Here is a 19895-nt window from a genome sequence, read left to right on the forward strand (position 1 = left end):
CCAGATGGCCTAAGGGAGCTGGCTTGGGAAGGGGCAGGAGCCTTTCAGCCCCCTGCACGGTGAGCTGCCCCTCCTTGTGATTTTGAACAGGTTTTTAAATGTTTCTGCTTCATCTTGTGTTACCAGGGTGCTGTAGGGCTTAATTTTGTTATTTTTTGAAAATACAGGAAATCTTGCCAGTTAATGGCTGGGAATGTTTTTAGAAGAAATTAAGGCATCCCTGCCTCCCCTCTGAACCCATTGCTGTTGTTAAATAAAATTGTAAAATGCCAACACTGCAACACTTTAACAAGTTAAACAAAAGATGCTTAAAACTTGAAGCAAAACTTAATAAAAGTATTCAGGTACCAACCTCTGGGATTATTCTGACTGGGGAAAAGGCAGCAGCTGGATAGAAAGTCTTTGTTGGCTGTCATGAGAGTGAGTGAAGATAGATGAGTTTCTGGTTCCAGACTTGGAATAAAACATGTTATGTTTTTTCTGCGTGTTAAGGTTGGGGAATGATGAAGATTTTGGCTTAAATCAGCTTCTCTTAACAAGGAAAAATTAGTTATAAATTGTTTGGGAAGGTGCTTGGGTGTTTTGTTTTGATTCATGTAATTGCCCCTGGGACTACTGGTATTTTATTCCCTGGTTTTTTTTACCATAAAAAAACCATAGAACCAGATACATGAAGATATAAAAGAGCTATTCCAAGTCTAGTTTATACATGTAGAAAGGCTGCTATTTTAGAAAAGGAGATTGTCCATTTGCAGATGTGTGTCAGTGTTTTAAGCTTATTGTGGGACATTGGACTCTAATGAACTTTTTGCAGGGGTGCAGAATTCAGCATCTTTAAGTGTCAACACTCTCTCCTGAATATAGTTTCTTAATAGAATGGCATGGAGCAGAGCCACCCCATTCTATTAAACATGATTAATTTTATTAAATTTTCCAAATTTTTTAATTAAAAAACTTTGGTAAATAGGTGTAAAACTATTCTAAAAGGCGTTCTAAGTGCTGTAATTACTGGGGAAACGAGTTGGAAAGGTCTTTCTTAAACTTGGTCCAGCAAATAGTAGTTAATTAAATGGAGTTTGCAGTTTCTGAAGTAGATGAAGTAAATTTTTATTGTAGAGCAAAATTGAAACAGTTGTTCTCTGGTAAGAGCTCTGCAACCCCCACAAAAGGGAGTCTGAGGTAATTTTGCCATACACTTTATATGCTTTAGAGAAAGCAGCTGTCATACTAGGCTTATCCTGGCATTAGCCTCATTTTCAAGCTTCTGTGAAGATATGACCTCTTTGCAAAGTTATATGCCATGGACCTGAGTGGAGAGCTGGATTCTCTTGCTGTGAGTGATGTATAAAAGATAACAGAATAGGTAACTCTTCTAGCTTGGCAGCTTTGCAGTCTGCTCCAGAAAGACACAGTGGCTGTGCAAACATGCTATTCCTCTTGCGACTCTTTCTCTAGGATTAGGAGACTTGCTTTTGGATAATATTCCTCTGAAATGGATTTTGCTACCCTTGATGATGTTGAGCAACAAAGACTAAAATGTGTCCCTAAATCAAAGCCACAATTGTCAGGTTCTGTGGGCATGAGTTAAGGGTGGTGCTGGGATGTTGGTCTTCATGGACTAGTCTAGAAGATGGTAAGGGGGTTTTGTCAAATGCTTTAGTAATTTAAGACAGTGGAGATAGGACAGAACAAGGAAGGTGTGGTTCTCCCTGGTCAGCTAACATATTCAAATGCAACTTGCCCTGCCTATCTGGTTTAAAACACACCTTTTGTCCTGGTCTAGACAATCAAATGACACTGTCTCTGCTTGGCCCAATCTAACAGAAAATCCTCTGGGAAGCAGAGCAGGCTGGGCTGCAGTTGAGGTAGACTCTCTCATCCCAAAGGAAATAGGTTAAAATCCTTGGCAGGCAGGGGCTGTAATCCCCTGGTTCCCAGGGTTCTGCAAGACTGTTCATAGGATTCAACAAGATACACTGAATGTGGCACGACATTCTCAGCTCTGAGTTCGTGTGGCTAAAGTGATTCCTCTTGGTGAGTCTTAAGGGTGATTTGAGTGAAAGAGGTGAAGAAAAGGCAGTATTATGCTAGAGTATCAGAGCAGGAGGTACGTGTGTATGGGTGTGCTCGCAGTGGGGTAGTAAACTACAAAATGTTAGAAGGACTCATCAAATCTTGGTGTTTCCTTATTGTAAAGACGAGGAGGAAGAACTCTCCTTGAAGTTCAAACAAGCAAAAAAGCGTAGCAGCTGTGTTTTGAGTGAAGGGTAGGGAGCAGAACACCCTCAGTCTCTTCTTATTGCCAGTATTGTAGAAGCAGAGTCACTTGATCGGGAATTCTGTAAGGCAGGTACCAGATGCGCATCTGAGCCAGATGCTCCGGGTCTGGCAGTCAGTTTGAAGCTATCTAGGTAGCCCAGCACAGACTGTTTCGTCGTGACCAAAAATAAGTGATGCTCAATCTGCCTAGCTGTGCCTTTCTTTGTAAACCACAGGGCAAACATCTGACTCCCTTTTGCTCCACCAGTAGTTGGCATAAAAACATTTGTAGCCATCGGCTCTGGAGCAGCACACCAGTGTGCATTGCCTTGATGGTGGTACCAACATCCTTTCAGGAATGCATCCCTTGCAGTAGCAAAGTGCCCGGGTGGGCAGGAGCTTCTGCCTGGCTTCCTTGTGGTCCTTTAATCCTGCCATTGTAGTGCTGTTGTGTAAATACAGCCTGTTGCCCCCAGAGCTGTCTGAGTCTGTCTGTTCTGGCCCCCCTCTGCTAAGCAGCAGAAAAGGTAAGGCTGTCTGGCAGCCCCCGGATCAGCAAGTGAGCAGCTAATTTACAGGGTGGGCCATTACCCTTCCAGATACTGTCAAATGAACAACTTTAAATCACAGGGTTAGCTGTTCAAAGTCAGCTGAAAAGACACCCCGCATTGTCTTCCCCAGTACTGCTTTTTCATGTAAAGCCTCAAGCGGGGAGCACCTCTTTGTTTACTTGCAGCAGAATAAACAATACTTAATCCACTGATTGTGTGAGAGGGGCTCCCGCGTGGGAGAGTATCTCTTGATTATGTAAAATTCTAAATCGTGCATCTTTGTCTCCTAATTACGGTAAGAACTGCCCTGCTCTTGGGAGCAATAATAGGGCCCTTTGTCCAGCTGACAATGGGCTGTGGTACTGCATCTCCTTCATTGCATTACCCCCCCTGGTCAGTCTCTGTCCCTTTGAAGCCCTGGGACCTGCACCCTAATTAGTGACATGAGCTGGTCCCAGCGAGGTTCCTGCAGTCCCCATTAGCTGTGGGAGGTGGCCCAGGGGTGCTTTCGGCCCCCCTTTTCCCTCTACCTGGATTATTTAAGGAAGATGTCTGTTCCCCTGCAGCTGGGGCCTCGGGACACCATCTATTTTGGTGAGTTTGTATCTTAAGTGTTGATATAATTAGCAGAGCAGTGAAACACTGTGCAGCCAATAGGGAAAACGAGAAACCTCGGGGAGCGGGGTAACTTCTCTGGAAGCTTTTGTGGCAGAGGGTTGCTGTCAAACATGGTAATGTGCTTGTAAAGGTCGGCTGACAGACAGCTCTGAGCAACATCAGCAGCGCAAGCAAAAGAGACGTGAGGATTTCCTGGGGAGAAAGCTCTCCAGGCGCTATGTGAGGTTTCTCCTCTTCCTTTGGCAAGTACAATGGAAGAGGCTTAAAGTAAAACGTGTGGCTTTTAAAAAAGAGTATGCACTATAAAATTCCTCTGTTGGGTTTCATTGTAACCAGAGCATACCCTTTATATTTCTTCTCCAGGAGGCTTCTTTTACAGTATTCTGTACCAACAGCTAAAGGGTTTTTAATTTTTCCTTCCCCACAGCAGCAAGGAGACATTTACATTTATGCTGCCTCTCACGCGTGTATCTTCCTGAGGAGGGAGGTGGTGGTAGGTTGCAGTTACCTCCTTTCTTAGAGACTTGTTTCAACATCAGTTCTGAGCAAGGATGGTTGTGCAGTTTGACAGTGGTAAAAGCCTGGATCTTAATGACTGTTACGAGGACTTTCTGATCGTATTTCGTTCAGTGTGGCATTGCCTTCAGTTACGGGATTTGTTTCTGCTGACTCTTTGTGTGAGACAAGAAATGAATAGATGTTGCAGAGTGTGAAAGACACTGTCTGCCTCAGTCACTGAGCTGACCAGGTGACCAGAACCAGTAGATGCCTGTTGCTGTGAATGGATTCAGGGTAGGTTATGTTTTTTGACCTTTTACGGAGCATGTCCAAACAGTGATATAATATATTAAGCTTTGTAACTTGCCAAATCTCGGGCATATTTTCACAAGGACAGCAAAAGCAGTTCTCTTGTCCCAGGGTAATGTGCTTTTGTAGAACTTCCAAACAAAGAAAACCAAAAGCCATTCACAGTCCACCTTGTTCTTCAAGACAGCCTAGCCAAATTTTGTAGAAACTTGTGAAGTCAAATTGGCTAGAGGTTGAATACCACCATGGAAAGCTGTTGTTTTGAATAGTTAGATCGGTAGCTGGCATAGCAACAGAGGAGCTCAGGTCCTGGGATGTAGTGTCAGGACACCCTGACCGTTGGTGTCTGTTGTCAGCTGCCTCCACTTTTGCCAGGGTAACCACTGTGAGCTCTTGTTTCTGAAAACACCCCAGGTGGAAAATGCTGTCATTGTGTCTTGGTGTTACCTGGCTTCACTCAGAAGGAGTGGACAACTTAAATGGTCTCCTGGACTCTGTGGGTAAACAGTTTGACAAGATACCACATGCAGCTGACGATGCAGTCGGGCTGGTCACAAGGTTTCCCCCTCTGTGAGCACATCCCCATTCTTCAGTGCATGGTGTCAGGTGGTGGGATGCTACAAGGCACCTGGACCTACATCCTAGTCTTAAATAAGTTTAGCCAGTGCACATGAGCAGCTCCATTTAAGTCAAGACAAAAGGAAGTGGGTTTGGAGTCAAAATTATTCCAGCTCCTTAGAATATTATATATTTATTGCCCAGTTACAGTTCTTCAGGGCAGTTCTGCACATTGACTTTGGGAAGATAAAATAGCCAAGAAAATAAATAATCTAAATTTAAAGGTTACAGAGGTAGTTTCAATCATTAGCACCAGTAGAAAAGACACTGGTACTAACAAGACTGAGTTGTGTATAGAGCAGCAATGTGACTGAGTAGAAGTACCTTGTGCAGGATGTAAAAGAGGAAAAAAACCACCAGATAAAGCCCGTTAAGTGTCATTCCTGTTTTTGCCAATGCCTACTTAAGCAACTTTAGGAATTCACTTTATATCTTTTCTCTCTTTACATAGCAGGGAATAATCTTTCTGACTTCATTTTTGTGAGGCATGTTGCTTTCTATACATGGTCAGCCTTTTGTGAGAAGAGGGAGTTAGTGACATTACAGATTCCTAGTAGTTGACACTACTGTTACTGAAGGCAACTTGAAGCGTGAATGACAAGTAGTTTTCATGGTGAAATTTCATACTACTTTTCCATCTCTGTCATGACTGTTGGTGTGCACATGGATAAGCCTCATTCCTTGTTAGCACTACAAGATATGAAATGTTGTGCACTTCTAATGCAGCTGGATAATTCTGAGGTTGTTTAGATTTTTGAGTACCAAGAGAGGGATGGAAAGCACTCCAGCATAGACATGTTCATGGACCTCCTTGACCTTGGGGTTTGGCACACTATGGCTGCAGTAGTTCCCTTTGTAATCATTGTTTGAGATTGTACCAGCACGGGTAGTTTTGGTAAGAACTGCTGCTAGAGGTACTAACAGAGTCAATGCTGCAAGGCTTGTTACAGCCAAGGATGGAGGTGCGCAAGGGTCAGTTGTGTGGCATTGCTGATTTTGGCTGACTCTCTTGCTCTGCTCTTCTCTGCTCTGCTCTGTGAGCTGCTTCTTTGGTGTCTTGCTGATAGAAACTAGGGACCAAATCCTGATCTCTGTTGGCAGCATTTTCAGTGCAGGAGCAATTCTGCGAGCCAGCTGGTGGCAATGAAATCCAGCTCTCGTAAATGCTAGGACCAAAAATATGCTGTGGTACAATTCAGCTCAATGTTGATAAAGCAGAGGAGAGGGTATGCAAGCAAGCTGGGGAATGCGTCCTTTTACTGAGCAAATGGAGAAGTAAAATCAGCGAGTTAAGCATCTGTATGCTGGCTTGCAAAAGCAGACCAGAACTGCATTTTAAGTGCTTTCTGAAGTTTCTGTTCAGAAAAGGGAGATGGGAACCATCAGAAGAGCAGTGCGAGTCCAATGCTGGCCTAGAAGTGGTCAGCTCACATCAGGGAGCTCATTGTGCGAGGAGACTGGGAATCAAGAGCAGCTGAGTACAAATATCAGATAGTGAATGGACACGGGGAGTGACGCTCTCATGTGAAACTGTGTGGTTTGTCACATGGCATTGAATATCTTAGCTCGGTTGCAAGAATAGAAAGTGGGTAAAATGCAAAGCTGATGGTAGAGGAAAGCTGCTCGTAAAAGGGAATACAGGAGGGAAGGAGAGCTGAGCCAAAATAGGTTATTAGCATGCCTGCCTGATCCCGATGGCCAGGGTTTGTTTATACACAGGCTGTCTCAAAGCACTGGCTGCTTATTGTGTTAGCAGTCACGTCTGCGTGCTGAGCATAGCTTACCTGCGAATGTAGATAAGGGCAAGGGTGTTCAGTCCAGATTCGGCTGCGCCTATTGTGAGCCCTGTTGTCATCAGTGGATGGTTACAGGATAGAGAGGCGGCTGTAGATGTGTTTCTTCTTACCTTACTTGTGAAAAGCAGTGTTGCTTTTTAAACATGGTAACACATAGATATCTATTTTTTTTAACTCTTGCCATTAATGTTAAAACTGCGCAAGTACTTGGCTTCCATTTTTGTAAGATGTGTTAAAAGGCAGGAAGAACTTTGCTTTTCTTACCCTGAAAGAATACCAGGAGGTCCGCTGGAGTTTGTGTGCACAAATAATGACTTTTGTTCTGGATGCTGTACAGCTTCCAGTTTTGGTAGCTGCAGAGAACTGTATTGGTCATGCTTTTTTCCCCTCTCAGGTATGCTTGCTCTAATTTTTAAACCCTTCATTGCTACTTATGTTGATCTTCAGCTCTTGCACCATGATTCTCTCTAGCCAATTTCTTGACGCTTCTGGTTTTTAAAACTTTGACCTTTATTGAGTAAAATGGTCATTCTGAGAAAATGAACGACTTTTGTGCAAATGTCTGCAGGCCATCTCGCATTTTCCCTTTATTTGTTTTTAATTGCATGTTAATTCTGTTGAAGTGAATGGTAGAGTAGGCTACTGTTCCAGCAGGGCAGAGGTATTTAAATTTGGCACTGTTGAAGTGTTTCGGGTACGTGCAATTTATTACAGAGTTGGGAAGAAGTGAAATCTTTTTTCCTGATTTTTCTTTGCTCACACACAAAGGAAGTTAAAAGATGGCACAGGATGGCTCGTTAAACCTTAAAGGGGTTAAATTCACTTGAGTTACTCTGGCTGCAAGAGTCACAGTAGTCTGGTACAGACACTGGCTCTGCAGCATGCCGACAAGTTTCTGAAGCACGACATCACCCTGGTTTATATCAGATCTGCCCTGGCTCCCACACGATACTTTTCTCGCCTGGACCACAGCGCAGCTGTAGGAATGCACATAGCATTGTGCATCCCTCTATTAATAGAAGGGCTGGTGCAGTGGTCTCAGCCTTTGCTGCACCCAAGGGTGGCTTCTTTGAGGGAAGGGAGGATTAAAGGGAGCAACGGGACATGTTGGTAGCAGAGTCGGGACAGCTGGTGGGGAGGTGGGGGGGAGGAAAAGTTTAAAGTCCTGCCTTTGCTGAGGAGGTGAAGCAGCGTGCACTGAACTTCTGGTGAGCGGTGTCTGTCCCTCTACGCACTGGGAAAGGGGAGGGGAGCCTCCCCAGCCTGTCACGCCTGGCAGGGAGCTGGCTCCCGGTGCTACTGTGCGCTCGTGGTTTTGCGCTGACCCATAGCGTTGGACAAGGTGGTTATGGGAGAGCAGCAGGTCCTTCGGGGTCAGACACGCTGTGATGCTGTGCGGGAAGGAGGCAGGAACGGTCATCACAGGACAGTGGGAGGACCCACAGGGATCCCCGGGGGGAGGCAGGAGCAGCATTCACAGCACTGCTGCTTTTCCATCACTCATCTGCAGCAAGTGGGAGAGATTAGTGCAGCTGTTGGATGTTATTTCCCAGGGCCCTGGGTGTGGAGGCCAGGAAGGGGTTTTCATCCAAAAGGAGATGAGTATTTGGACCTGGGTGGGGTTGCACAGGAGCAGAAACCGACTTGTTCTCTCTCATCTCCCTCCCTTTGCCTTGCCCCAAAAGAAGTGAGAGAAGCAAAGGAATGCTTTCCTGAAGGGGAATACATCTGTAACTTGCTAGTTTTTCTTTCACAGGTGGTGAAAGCCCTTACATTTAAAACCCTCCTTTCTCCGTCTCCCCTTCCTTGCCATCCTCCTCAGCAGTGCACAGGGCTGGTGCAGAGGCTGGGAGCCTGCTCCTGTCCCTGGTGCAGGCATGAGTCAACAGCAGGGAATCGCCCATCTTTCTGTTCTGCCTAGTTGTATTATTTTTAGGTCAGCATAGGATTTTCTTTGCTCATAAAGAGAGCTGCGTTGATTCTGCAAATAATGTGAGACAGAAAGGAAAATAACAACAACAAAGGCAGAACTTTTATGCACGGTATGTATTAGAGATTTCAGTGGGAGGATAGTAACATAACTGTGTATTAATGACTTCTGTCTCAGGATATGTTTCATTCTTGTTTTGTTTTCTTTGCTTCTTATTTGTGGCAGTTGCTATAGAGTACAAGACAGGAAAGGAACAAAATTATACCAACCTTCACCTAGAAATTAACACTTTTTATTTGTTGACATCCACAACATGGGCAGCATAGTGTTAGTGAGCTGCATGGATGAAAATTTAAGGTTTTGGTCTACCCTTGTGTGTTTTCAGAATTACAAGTAGAAGAATGCTAAATGTTCATTTCCCTTTGCGGGTCTCAGGTAATGCAGAGCATAACATAGTGTTTGTTTAACTTCTTGGTAACAGAACGATGGGTGTAAATATTTGGCATTTGCATCTTTACTGAAATACAAAATGTAGAAGGATTGAATGTTAGCATTACTGTTAATCAAGATCAAGACTGATTAATTTTGTTTAAAATTTGGCTCTGCATTTCCTTTCCTTTTCTTAAAGAAAAAAACCCCTATTTCCAATGCTGACAGATCGGAATTGTCTCAGAGAAGAGTGTAATGCAAGGCAACAGGCATTGCTTACATAAACTTTTTGTGCATAGGTGCAGCTTGTCATAAATGCAGCAAATCCTGGCTTGCTTCTTGAACAAGCTGCACAAAGTGAATACTAACTTATTTTAGTAGAAAGCTTTTTAATGGTGTGTTTTTACACAGACACCTTATCTGTATTTAAAAAAAAAAAAAAAAAAAAAAAAGGGGTGCACTGGTATAGTAATAATTAAACAGTCTTGCCTGGTGTGATCCATGGCCTGAGCACCAAGGTCAGCCTGGTCATTACAGTGTCATCGCACAGTCATATTTTGGTTCTGCTTTTACATTTTAGCAGTTCTGTTTTCTCACCTGCTTGCTTTGTACACCTCTGCCAGTGAGCCAGAGCCCTAGTATTACATTTGCATTGCACAGGTGTGAATGACTTCAAAACATAAAGAATTGAGAATGAAGCTCATTTTAAAGTGGTCTTAGCTGCTAAAAGCATGTTTTTCCTTTTTACTTATAGTTGAATCTCTGTGCTTGGAACTGAACAGCTTTCTTCTCTCTGCTTTGTAATCACATTTATAGAAAAATGGAAAACTCTGGCCAAGACTAGCAATCACATGGTAACACAGCAACTTTTATTAGCTACATCTGGAAACTTACCTTGCAAGTAGAGTGCTTTTATCTCCACTCAGGTGTTGAGCCATTGCTCTGTCTGCTCTGCTAACAACCTCAGAACCTGTTCCCATCTCTGTTCTCTGCAGCCATACCCATCCATGTTTGACTTGGCACTACACTTGAGCAGACTTGTGAAACTGTAAGGAGAGGGGGTTTTTTTTTGTGTTTTGGGTTTTTTTTTTGTTTTTTGCTGTTGTTGTTTTAAAGTTCATCATGAACAAAGTATTACCATATGTTTGGGATGCTTTATTTGATATGCCAGACTTTTAAGACTTTCCACAGTTACTTATCTTCTTTTTTTAAAAAAAGTCATTTAAGCAAGAGGAAAAGGTGTTCATATCACCTGGGTTTCCTTTCTCTTTTCCTTCTTAGACTGTGGGTTTAGATTTTAAAATACTGTGGGCATTGACACTACCTAAAGATGGAAAATTGTACTGATGACAAAACAGAAATTAATGGTTAGACGTCATTAAAAAAACCTAATGCTTCAAGTTACTGCATTGTTAGGCATGGCAGCTTACTCCATCTTAAATTAACACAAGCCTTAGTCAATGCAACATGATGCTTGCCTTAACTAGTCAGGTTTTGAAGCTTAGTAGCTGTAAGTTTTTCTTGGAGGTGGTACGTGTCCATATCTGCATCTGCATTGCTAATTGACTTCAAAGCTCAAGTCATGTCATTTGGGAGAAACTCAGACTCCTTTCTACTTGAGGTGAGGGGGAGGGAACTCAGCAAAAACACGCACACGTGAAAAACATTGTGCATACACTTGGGCAAACAGGCTGTGTATTTTAAATGGCTTGCATCCGTAGTGAAGTCTGACAAGCCCAAGTGAGGTCTACAGAGCCCAAGAGACCTGAGCCGGTGGCATGCTGGCACCCCTCAGCATCGTGAGCAGCTTTACAATGACCTCCCTTGTCCTTGGTGAGCACCATGAGCACCAAGTGCCAGCAGTCACTGGAGCCTGCTGGGCTGCCTGCTCGCCCGGGCAGCCTGCCCTGGAGGGGCTGCTCCACACATCTCTTAGGGAGGGCTTTTCTAGGGCTGTTTTTATTTCAGCTCTCCAAGCTGCAGCTGCCTGTGCAGGTGTGCCTGGACCACGGAGGGAGGGAGGGAGGGCGGGCATCCCCGGGTCCCTCCTGTGATCCAGCTCCCATGTGGTCCTGTAAACTGTGATGCCAGGGGAAGGTGCAGAACCAGGGTTCTGTGCATGTATATTCCCTGAAGTGCTTTAATCTTGAGATAACAGGCATGGTTTATCTGGATGTTTCTTTTTTCAGCCAGATGCTTCTTTTTGACCAAATGGAAAAAGAGCTTAATTCTTTTCCCAGCTTCTCTTTTTGCTTGCTACTTCTTTACTCACAGAAAGGAAAATAGAAGATTAAGGAGGAATTTAAAATACAGAGAGGTGTTTAATTCTGTGCATTGTAAAAGAGAGAAAGTATATATTCCTTTTCCAAGATACATTACTTTTGTTTTGGGGGAGGGGAGGCAGTTCTCTTTGCTTGGAAAACACAATTTTTGAATTGCAAATTTTTACTGTCCTGAGGCGTAGTAGTTGATACAGGTGTACTGCAAAGGACTTCTCACACAGGTCTCTGCTCGGAAAGATTTACTCTCAAGTGCAGCTTTTGATGGGAGCCCTAAATAAACCAGTCCTTAAAATCAGTGTGTCACACAGCCCATCGGTGTGAGGAGGTGGAGGTGAGTGAGGCCTGGCTGCTTGCTCAGGAGCGCTGCCTCCTGCTCAGCCCAAATCCTGGGGGTACCGTGGCAGGTGCCAGCTCTCCCAGTACCTCTGTGGTCCAACCGATGGTATAGCTGTGCCTGCCCCATCACACACAAAGGGATACAGCCGCTGCATTGGGTTGCTGGTCCAGGAGAGGCCAGGCACATCAGGAACCCCAGCGCTACCTCAAAGACACCCTGAAGTGGGGGTCTGTGTCCCTCTGCAGAACAGCTGGCCCCACAGCCCGCCAGCAGTGCTCCTGGTGGTGCTGGAGCATTGCTTGCAAGCCTTGTTGTCTGTATGCTGACATACCAGGGGGAGTGTGCCAGAAGTGCTGCTTGCTTTCACATGAGGCGTTCTCGTCGCCTCTAAAAAAGAATTTGTTTCAGTAGCCTGCAAGTTCTTCAGGTGACTGCTCTAACCCTTTTAATGCCTTCCTTCCCCCAGTGGCTTTCGTGGGTTTGTGTTTTTGTTGTCACTGAAGATGAAAGCTTTGCCTCGTGGAATAGTGATGCCAAGTGAGCTGGAGGAGAGCCGTAGATCCTGACGCTGGAGGAGTGCTGTGTGTTGGCATTCCACTCCCCCACCCCCCTAACCAGAGACTGTAACAGACCTCTTTAAGGAAACGTTTGCTTTGTAAATGACATTGGTTCCTTATTTAATGGAATGCAGGGACTATGGTAGCAATAATTATAAAGGTAGGATGCAAGGAATTGACAGGGAGAGAAAACAGATTAAACCTCCAGCACATAATGTTTATGTCCCCAGCCTTCTGGGTACCATGATAACAAAGGCCATGTTACATATACTTCACACTTGCTTCTTTCACCACTCAGAGACTATGAGTCCAGTTGCTTTGTGGGTGACTTGCTTATCTCTTCATTTTCAGGGAATAAAAAAGGTCTGTGGAAGTTTATGTAGTGATAAAAAGAACAACAATGGGAGTTTGTTAGGGACAGGACAGGGAGGGGGTGGTTTCAGGATTTTGTCAGAAGTAATTTCTAATTGCAGGATGTTTTTTTAATGAGTAGGCACATGTCCTTTTCCTTGATGTGGAGAGCGAAGACAGTATGGGGAGAACTAAAGCAAAGGGAGGCGTGAAAAACTCCTAGTGCATATAATAATCTCACTGACAAAATCTGACTGCTTCACATTCACTGGTGTTTGCTTCTGTGAGACCCATGGCTTTGGGTGCGAGCTGGAGCTGTAACCACAAGGAACCATGTGGAGTGAAACTGCATCGCTTTTTGAATGCAGAGTGGACACGACCTGTCATGCTGCAGAGCTCTCAAATCCCAGATATTTAAAAGGCGGTAGGCTTGTTTGTTGACATGTTGGCCAAATGTTGCTGCATAGTCCTTACTGCCTGCAGCATAGCTGCATTTCCAGTACCTTTGATTGTTTAACGCAAGTCTACTTTTTGTGAGAAAGTTTTGTTTAGCTGAATTTAGGATTTGAGAACTTAAGAAAAACAAGAAATCTTACCAATAAAGTGTGGGTAGGAAAAGGAATTGCTTCTGCATTTTTCTTTGGGGCACATTGTCTTGAATGGGGTGTATGAGTGTCAGAAGTGTTGAATGTGGTTCAGGTCTTCCTCCTCTGACCCTCCTTCCCTCCAAGGAGCACAAGTTAAAACAGTATATTTCTCATAACAACTTTGAGAAAAATCAGTGAAAGTTTATGGAATAGTAGCGCAGAGAAAATTCTTACATGGGTATTTGAGTGGTGTGCAGTAGTATGTTTTTAAGCAGTAGTTAAAAAAGGTGCTATTTATACATTTCCAGCTGCTTGCTACTTAGGTCTGATTTAGCCTCTCCTTGTCACTGATTTTTTTTAAAATGTCTTTTATTTTAATAGTACATTTTAGTAAAAATGAAATTATGTAAAGTCACTGAAATATTTTATGTCGGACAATGGGAAGGTTGTCAGAAGGCTGTGATCTCAGCTGCCACTTTGCAGTCTACCCACATGGAGCACGCAGTTCTCATGTGCTCTGTTCTTTAAATTTCCAGTGAACTTAATAGCCAGAAACTGGTAGAAAATGACTGTGATTGAAATGGCCTTTCTGTGGTGATTTTGACACACTGTAGCTTTGCTTTGTGTTTGGCAGGTTCTTGGTATCATGGGGTGAGAGGAAGGAGGCTGTCCTAATGTAAGAGGAATGCTAGGTCTTAAGCTTACAGCAGTCAGTAAGTCATTTCGATTTTATTCCTTCCCTTTCCAGGTGTGACATCTGTTGTATTACCTTTCGTACTCATCGGGGCTTACTGCGCCATAATGCAGTTATCCACAAGCAGCTTCCCAGAGATGCCATGGGAAAGCCTTTCATTCAGAACAACCCTTCGATTCCAGCAGGCTTCCACGACTTGGGATTCATGGACTTCTCCTGTAGGAAGTTCCCCCGCATTTCTCAGGTACCTCTCTGTTCTTCATAGCTTAAGGTACCAACTGATAAAGTACGTATTTTCTGTATTTGTTGACTCTTACGAGACAGAGACTGGATGTAGAATATTTTGTGGAAAGCACATTACCACTGTCTCTGTAGGCTTCAAACACTTTCTGCCTTTCCTTTTTCTTTTTTCATGTGAAGAATATTGGGGTTGATTTTATTCAGCATTCCATTGGGTAACTGTTGGTGTAATCATCTATAAAAATATTTAAACAAAAACTTTGGTGATATTAGATCCTTGCCCTGTCCAGCATGCCCAGTAGTTCTCTCCTTCCCAAAACCGTCCCACATCTAAAATCAATAGGGAGGACATATATAGTAAGGAGTACATGATTTTAATTTACTGTAAGAAGTTTGTAGTTGTGGTGTGGAAGATTTTATCTTCAAAATTACCTATCAAAAATTCAGGTCACCTTACTAAATGGTGACCTCTTCGGTGATTACTTCACAAAACGTTCCCAGGCACCTTTCCACTATGTTCCTTACATGAGGTCTGAAGATTTTGCACCTTTGAAAGACAGTGACTGGGGAAGGGCAGGGAAGTAGTCTGTAAATATTTTTCTGAGAGGCATAAAGCTTTCTACTGGATGTTATTTTTCCTCCCTCTGTCAAACCTTGTCAGCCTTAGTTAGTTTGGGTCTGGATGAAGCTACTTTTCTGTTTTTAAAAAAACAAATAAATAAATCAACGACACAATCCAGCAGGACCATGCTTATTCAGTATCTGCACTTTTCTTTTACTTCAATTAAGACATTGATTTCCAGCTCTCCTGACTGCAGGGTGGTAGACTTGAAATTTGCTGCTTGGCCCCGGGAGCGTGTAGGTCATTTTGTAACTCTAGGAGGGTTTTGGTGTGAAATTTACAAAATCAGAAGAAGAAAAAACTTTTAAAACAACTTGGATTTTATTTCTTTTGTAATTATTGTCAGACATTTAAACTTACTAAGGGATTTAAATGTTGGGACTTTGCTTTTGTAATGATTTTGCATGCCATGTGAGGCAAGTCCCACGAAGTATCTGAACAAAGTGTGTAGCGTATATAAAGGTCTTGCCAGCCCTCTACTTAATCACTTGTGCTCTTCTTTGATGTGGAACCTTTGCAACATGTGAGCTGTCTGGGTAGCATTTAAAGACAGCATTTGGATCTATAATCCTTTTGAGGGGCAGGTAAAAAATCCGTTTGTGAGCTTAGTATTTTTCTTGGGAGAATAAATGTAATCAGACTTCACTAAGCAAAAGCCTTTCTGCTTTGGGCTCTGCGCTTCATTGATTTGCTTTTGGGGGATATTATTTTGGTTGATTTATGTTGTTTTGCCTTCTTCGATGCCTTTTTTTTTTCCTCCTCTCCTCCTGGTTTCTTTGTAGTAATAAAGCTAAAAGAGGTAGTCTTACTGCCCCGCTTACTGAAGTTTGCTGTATAGTCTGCTGAGCCTCTTGTCCTGTCAGTGAAGTGAGAGAGGTTTCTGGAAGGGAAGTTCAGGGTGGAAAAGTATCTGAGTATCTGAATAGCCCTCTGAAGGAGTTTGCCTTTATAGAATGGAACTTTTGGAAAATCAGCCCCTAATTCAGATACACCATGTAGGTGACTAAAAGCTGCGGAGCAGGAATATCTCCACGCTGGGTAGGTGGTGGCTGCTCTAAACTCCTTAACTTGGGCATTGGAAAAGAGTGTGAACTGTTTGTGTTTTGTAGTGGCATGTCATGCCTTTCCAGTTTGAGATGTCTAAGTATTTTCACATGTCTTGCAGGTCTGGTGTGAAACGAATTTGCGAAGGTGCATCAGTGACTTCCATCAGTTTATTTGCGAGATGTGTAACAAGGCATTCCCCATGCTTTCGGCGCTCGAACTGCACATAGAAACCCACATGATGGATCAGGGAAAAGACAAGCACAAGCCACAGTCCACGAACCCACCTGGCGAGAACCCAGACCAGAAAGCCTTCATGGCATCCTTGGGCCTACAGTACACCAAAGACATCAAGCCTGTCAAGCAGGAGGACAATATACAAGATGAGGTCCAAGAAACGCGGCTCAGAGCACTGAAGAGTAACCTACCTCAGGAACCTGGCAGCACCGGTCTGCTCAGCCTCTCTCCTCTGGAAGCTGCCTCTATGGGAGGGTCATTTTCAGTCCTTCCCCCAACAAAAGAAAACATAAAGCTCCTCTCGCTGCAGCCTTTCCAGAAGGGTTTTATCATCCAGCCTGACAGCAGTATTGTGGTAAAACCCATCTCCAATGAGTCTGCCATTGAGCTGGCAGACATTCAGCAGATCTTGAAGATGGCTTCTTCCGCTCCTCCTCAGATCAGTCTTCCTCCACTTTCTAAGGCACCTTCTGTCCCTGTGCAGTCCATTTTCAAGCATATGCCACCACTGAAGCCAAAGCCTTTGGTAACGCCCCGAACAGTCGTTGCAACCTCTACGCCACCTCCTCTTATCAGTGCCCAGCAAGCCTCCCCTGGCTGCATCAGCCCAAGCCTCCCACCTCCCCCTCCGAGGCTGATCAAGAACTCGGTGGAGTCCTCCTCCAACTCTCACCTACCCCAGCCAGGAGCCAAATCAAGTCCTTCCTCACAGTTGCTCCTCCAACCCAAAGTAGAGCCTTTAACTCAGCACGAGATGAAGACACAACTGGAGCAGGACAGCATCATTGAAGCTCTCCTGCCTCTGAGTATGGAAGCCAAGATCAAGCAAGAGGTCACAGAAGGAGACCTCAAAGCCATCATTGCAGGGGCAGCGAACAAGAAAGCCCCAACCATGAGGAAAGTTTTGTACCCCTGCCGTTTCTGTGACCAGGTGTTTGCCTTCTCTGGTGTCCTGAGAGCTCACATCCGTTCTCACTTGGGTATTTCCCCGTACCAGTGCAACATCTGTGACTACATCGCAGCTGACAAGGCAGCGCTGATCCGGCACCTGCGGACACACAGCGGGGAGAGGCCTTACATCTGTAAAATCTGCCACTACCCGTTCACAGTGAAAGCCAACTGTGAGAGGCATCTGCGAAAGAAGCATCTCAAAGTGACCAGGAAGGATATAGAGAAGAACATCGAATATGTCACCAGCAATGCTGCAGAGATGGTGGATGCCTTCTGCTCCCCAGACACTGTGTGCAAGCTGTGCGGCGAGGACCTGAAGCATTACCGGGCTCTCCGCATTCACATGAGGACCCACAGTGGCTGCCAGAAGAAGAAGCCGTTTGAGTGCAAGGAGTGTGGCACAGCCTTTTCAGCCAAGAGAAATTGCATTCACCATATCCTCAAACAGCACTTGCACGTGCAAGAAAGGGAGATCGAGAATTACATCTTGGCGGTGGACTGCAGCGCCCAGGAAGGCCAGACGGACCCTTCTTTATTGGAGGACAGCACTTACATGGACCGCAAGCCCATGACGCCTTTCTTGGAGCCACAAAACGGCTTCTTGCTTGGGACATCGTCTCACGTTCCCATCAAACTTGAACCTGCAGGCAACTTCCCGATGGATTTTGACGAGCCATTGGATTTCTCTCAGAAGAACAAAAACCTGAGTGCTGTGCAAGTGAAGCAGGAGAACCTGTTTGGCTCTTCTCCCCTGTCCCTCTACGATTGTTCCATGGAGCCTATCGACCTGTCCATCCCCAAAGCCCTGAAGAAGGATAAAGATGATGTCCCATGCGAAGCCAGGAGTCAAGAGTTGGCTGCTGCTGGGAACAGTGATAAAGCCTATAACTGTCTGCAGTGTCCTTTGGTTTTTGGTGCCAATGGAAGCTCAGAGAAAAACAGGGGTGTCAGGCATCCCCAGCCACTGAAAGGTTCGTTGCATTTGACTGTCCCGATCATTTCCCCGGCTCTCCTTGGCAATTCTGCCTTGCTGAGACCCTTGAGGCCTAAACCACCACCACCACCACTCTTGCCAAAGCCTCCAGTAACTAAAGAGCTGCCACCGTTGGCTTCCATTGCACAGATCATTTCATCTGTGTCTTCTGCTCCTGCTTTATTGAAAACGGAGGCTGCAGACGCCAGTCCCAAGGCAGTGAGCAGCTCCACTGGCTGTGACAAATCAGGGAACGCCAAAGCAAAAGTGACAATCGTGACCGCTGTTCAGAGAGACTCCAGCCTGCCCAGTGACCTGACTCAGGCGTGTGATCCAGAGCAGTCTCCCATTGCTGATGCTGGGTTGACTAAGAAAAGAGGTCGAAAGAAAGGAACAAAAAATAAGCCTAAACTTAGCAGTGGTGTGGACCTGGAGTCAAGTGGGGAGTTTGCTAGCATAGAGAAGATGCTGGCTACCACAGACACTAATAAATTTAGCCCATTTCTGCAGTCCACTGACAATTTCAAGGAAGAAGGCGGCAGAAATGGAATGAGTGAGGATGAGAAGGAAACTGCTGAAGATAAGCTGCTGAGAGGGAAGAGGAACGCTTTTTCAGACTGCCTGCAAAATATCCCTTGTCCTTACTGTCCTCAAGTCTTTCCATGGGCAAATTCCCTGCAGCGGCACATGCTCACTCACACAGGTAAGAGTGCCTTGTGCTCACAGTGGATTGTAGACCCTGGGGAATGTTCCTCATGGAAAGGCTTCTCCATGGGAGGAGTCTATCTTTCGTGTCCTCTCTCTGATACCTGAATGGTATTCTTTGTTATTTTGCAAATCCCTACTTGCTGTTGTTGTATAATGATGGTGGTAATTTTTTCAGTAGTAGAATAATCTCTGTGCTTTTGAGTATTGGGGGGGGGGCAAATTGAACTGCTAAAGCCCATTTGACTTCAGTGGCATAATTTAGCCTACCTGGGAAAAGACTCTGGTTTCAGGTGTTCTGTTATTATTGTCTTATCTCAAAGGTGAACGTGTGTGTTGAATATTTCATTGTGCCTTACATGGTTTGTTTGGCTGCTTCCAGTTGCTGTTTGTCTGCATCAGTAATGATAAAAAGATCTATAAAGATGAGAGCAAATAAGTATAGAATTGTGGCAGGAAAATAAAATAATACAGCGTTTAGCTTTTTTTTTTTTTTGTGGTGGCTTTTATTTGACAGATCAAAGGAGGAGGATGCAACAAACATCATCCTGAGCATTACGTAGTTGCTTGCCTCTAGGAAATGTTTCTTCTGAGTGCTAGACAACTAAAGGTGGGCTTATGCCCTAAGGTGTGGGGATGTGTGTGAAATCCTTAATATTGTGCCACTGTGTAAGTAACCTCAAACCTGTTGTAAATAAAAGGAGGAACTGGGGAGGGAGATTTATTCTAGGTTTGGGGTTATTTTTCATTCTTCCCTATAAAGGAAATACTGCGTTGAATGCTGTGCTGATTTGGAGTTCACTCCTTTTTCCACCCACACTGTAGTAAAGTAATTAGTAGATTCTCATCCTGCTTGGAGAGAGAGAGGACAGCGCACTAGTTGCTGTTGCTCCCTTTTAAGTCAGTTACAGTTGTCGATACTTCTTGCTTCATTATGCATTCTCAACTCCTGGCGTAAAAAAAAAAAGTTAGGGATATTTATAAGAAATTTAGGGGACTTGAGTACAGCCTCATAAAAGATAACTTTGGTTTTTTGAAGGAATTGATGTTTCCTGAAGCAACTGATTCATGCGTGTGCTAAAGAGGGAAACCTGAAGAGGTAAAAAAGGTTAGCTAAGAGGTTTAAAGGGAATCTGAGCTGTGGAGCAGTCCCTATTACAGTTTGCTTTGGGTGACATGAGGACATAACTTGCAAGGTATCAGTGCAACAGTAAGGCTATTGTTTTCTGGGCCGCAGAGAACAAATTATTTCATGTTATTAAGCATACAGTTTACTTTCAGTGGTGAAGGAGAGCTCTTTATTCGTA

General features: G+C 44.3%; 1 protein-coding gene across 6 annotated transcripts in view; it reads left to right on the plus strand.

Moving 5' to 3' along the window:
* The window catches only part of RREB1 (ras responsive element binding protein 1), a 135127-nt gene that overhangs the window by 84933 nt on the left and 30299 nt on the right, over positions 1-19895 (plus strand). For all 6 annotated transcript variants that reach the window (XR_005103199.1, XM_037380394.1, XM_037380398.1 and 3 more), the window contains 2 exons: positions 13871-14060; positions 15844-18586. Coding sequence is in view for 5 of the 6 variants with exons in the window: in XM_037380394.1 (XP_037236291.1) it covers positions 13871-14060; positions 15844-18586 (2933 nt within the window). In the remaining variant the exon portion in view is untranslated. The remainder of the gene's footprint in view (positions 1-13870; positions 14061-15843; positions 18587-19895) is intronic.

This window comes from Falco rusticolus, chromosome 3 (assembly GCF_015220075.1).
Source record: "Falco rusticolus isolate bFalRus1 chromosome 3, bFalRus1.pri, whole genome shotgun sequence".
Lineage (NCBI taxonomy): Eukaryota > Metazoa > Chordata > Aves > Falconiformes > Falconidae > Falco > Falco rusticolus.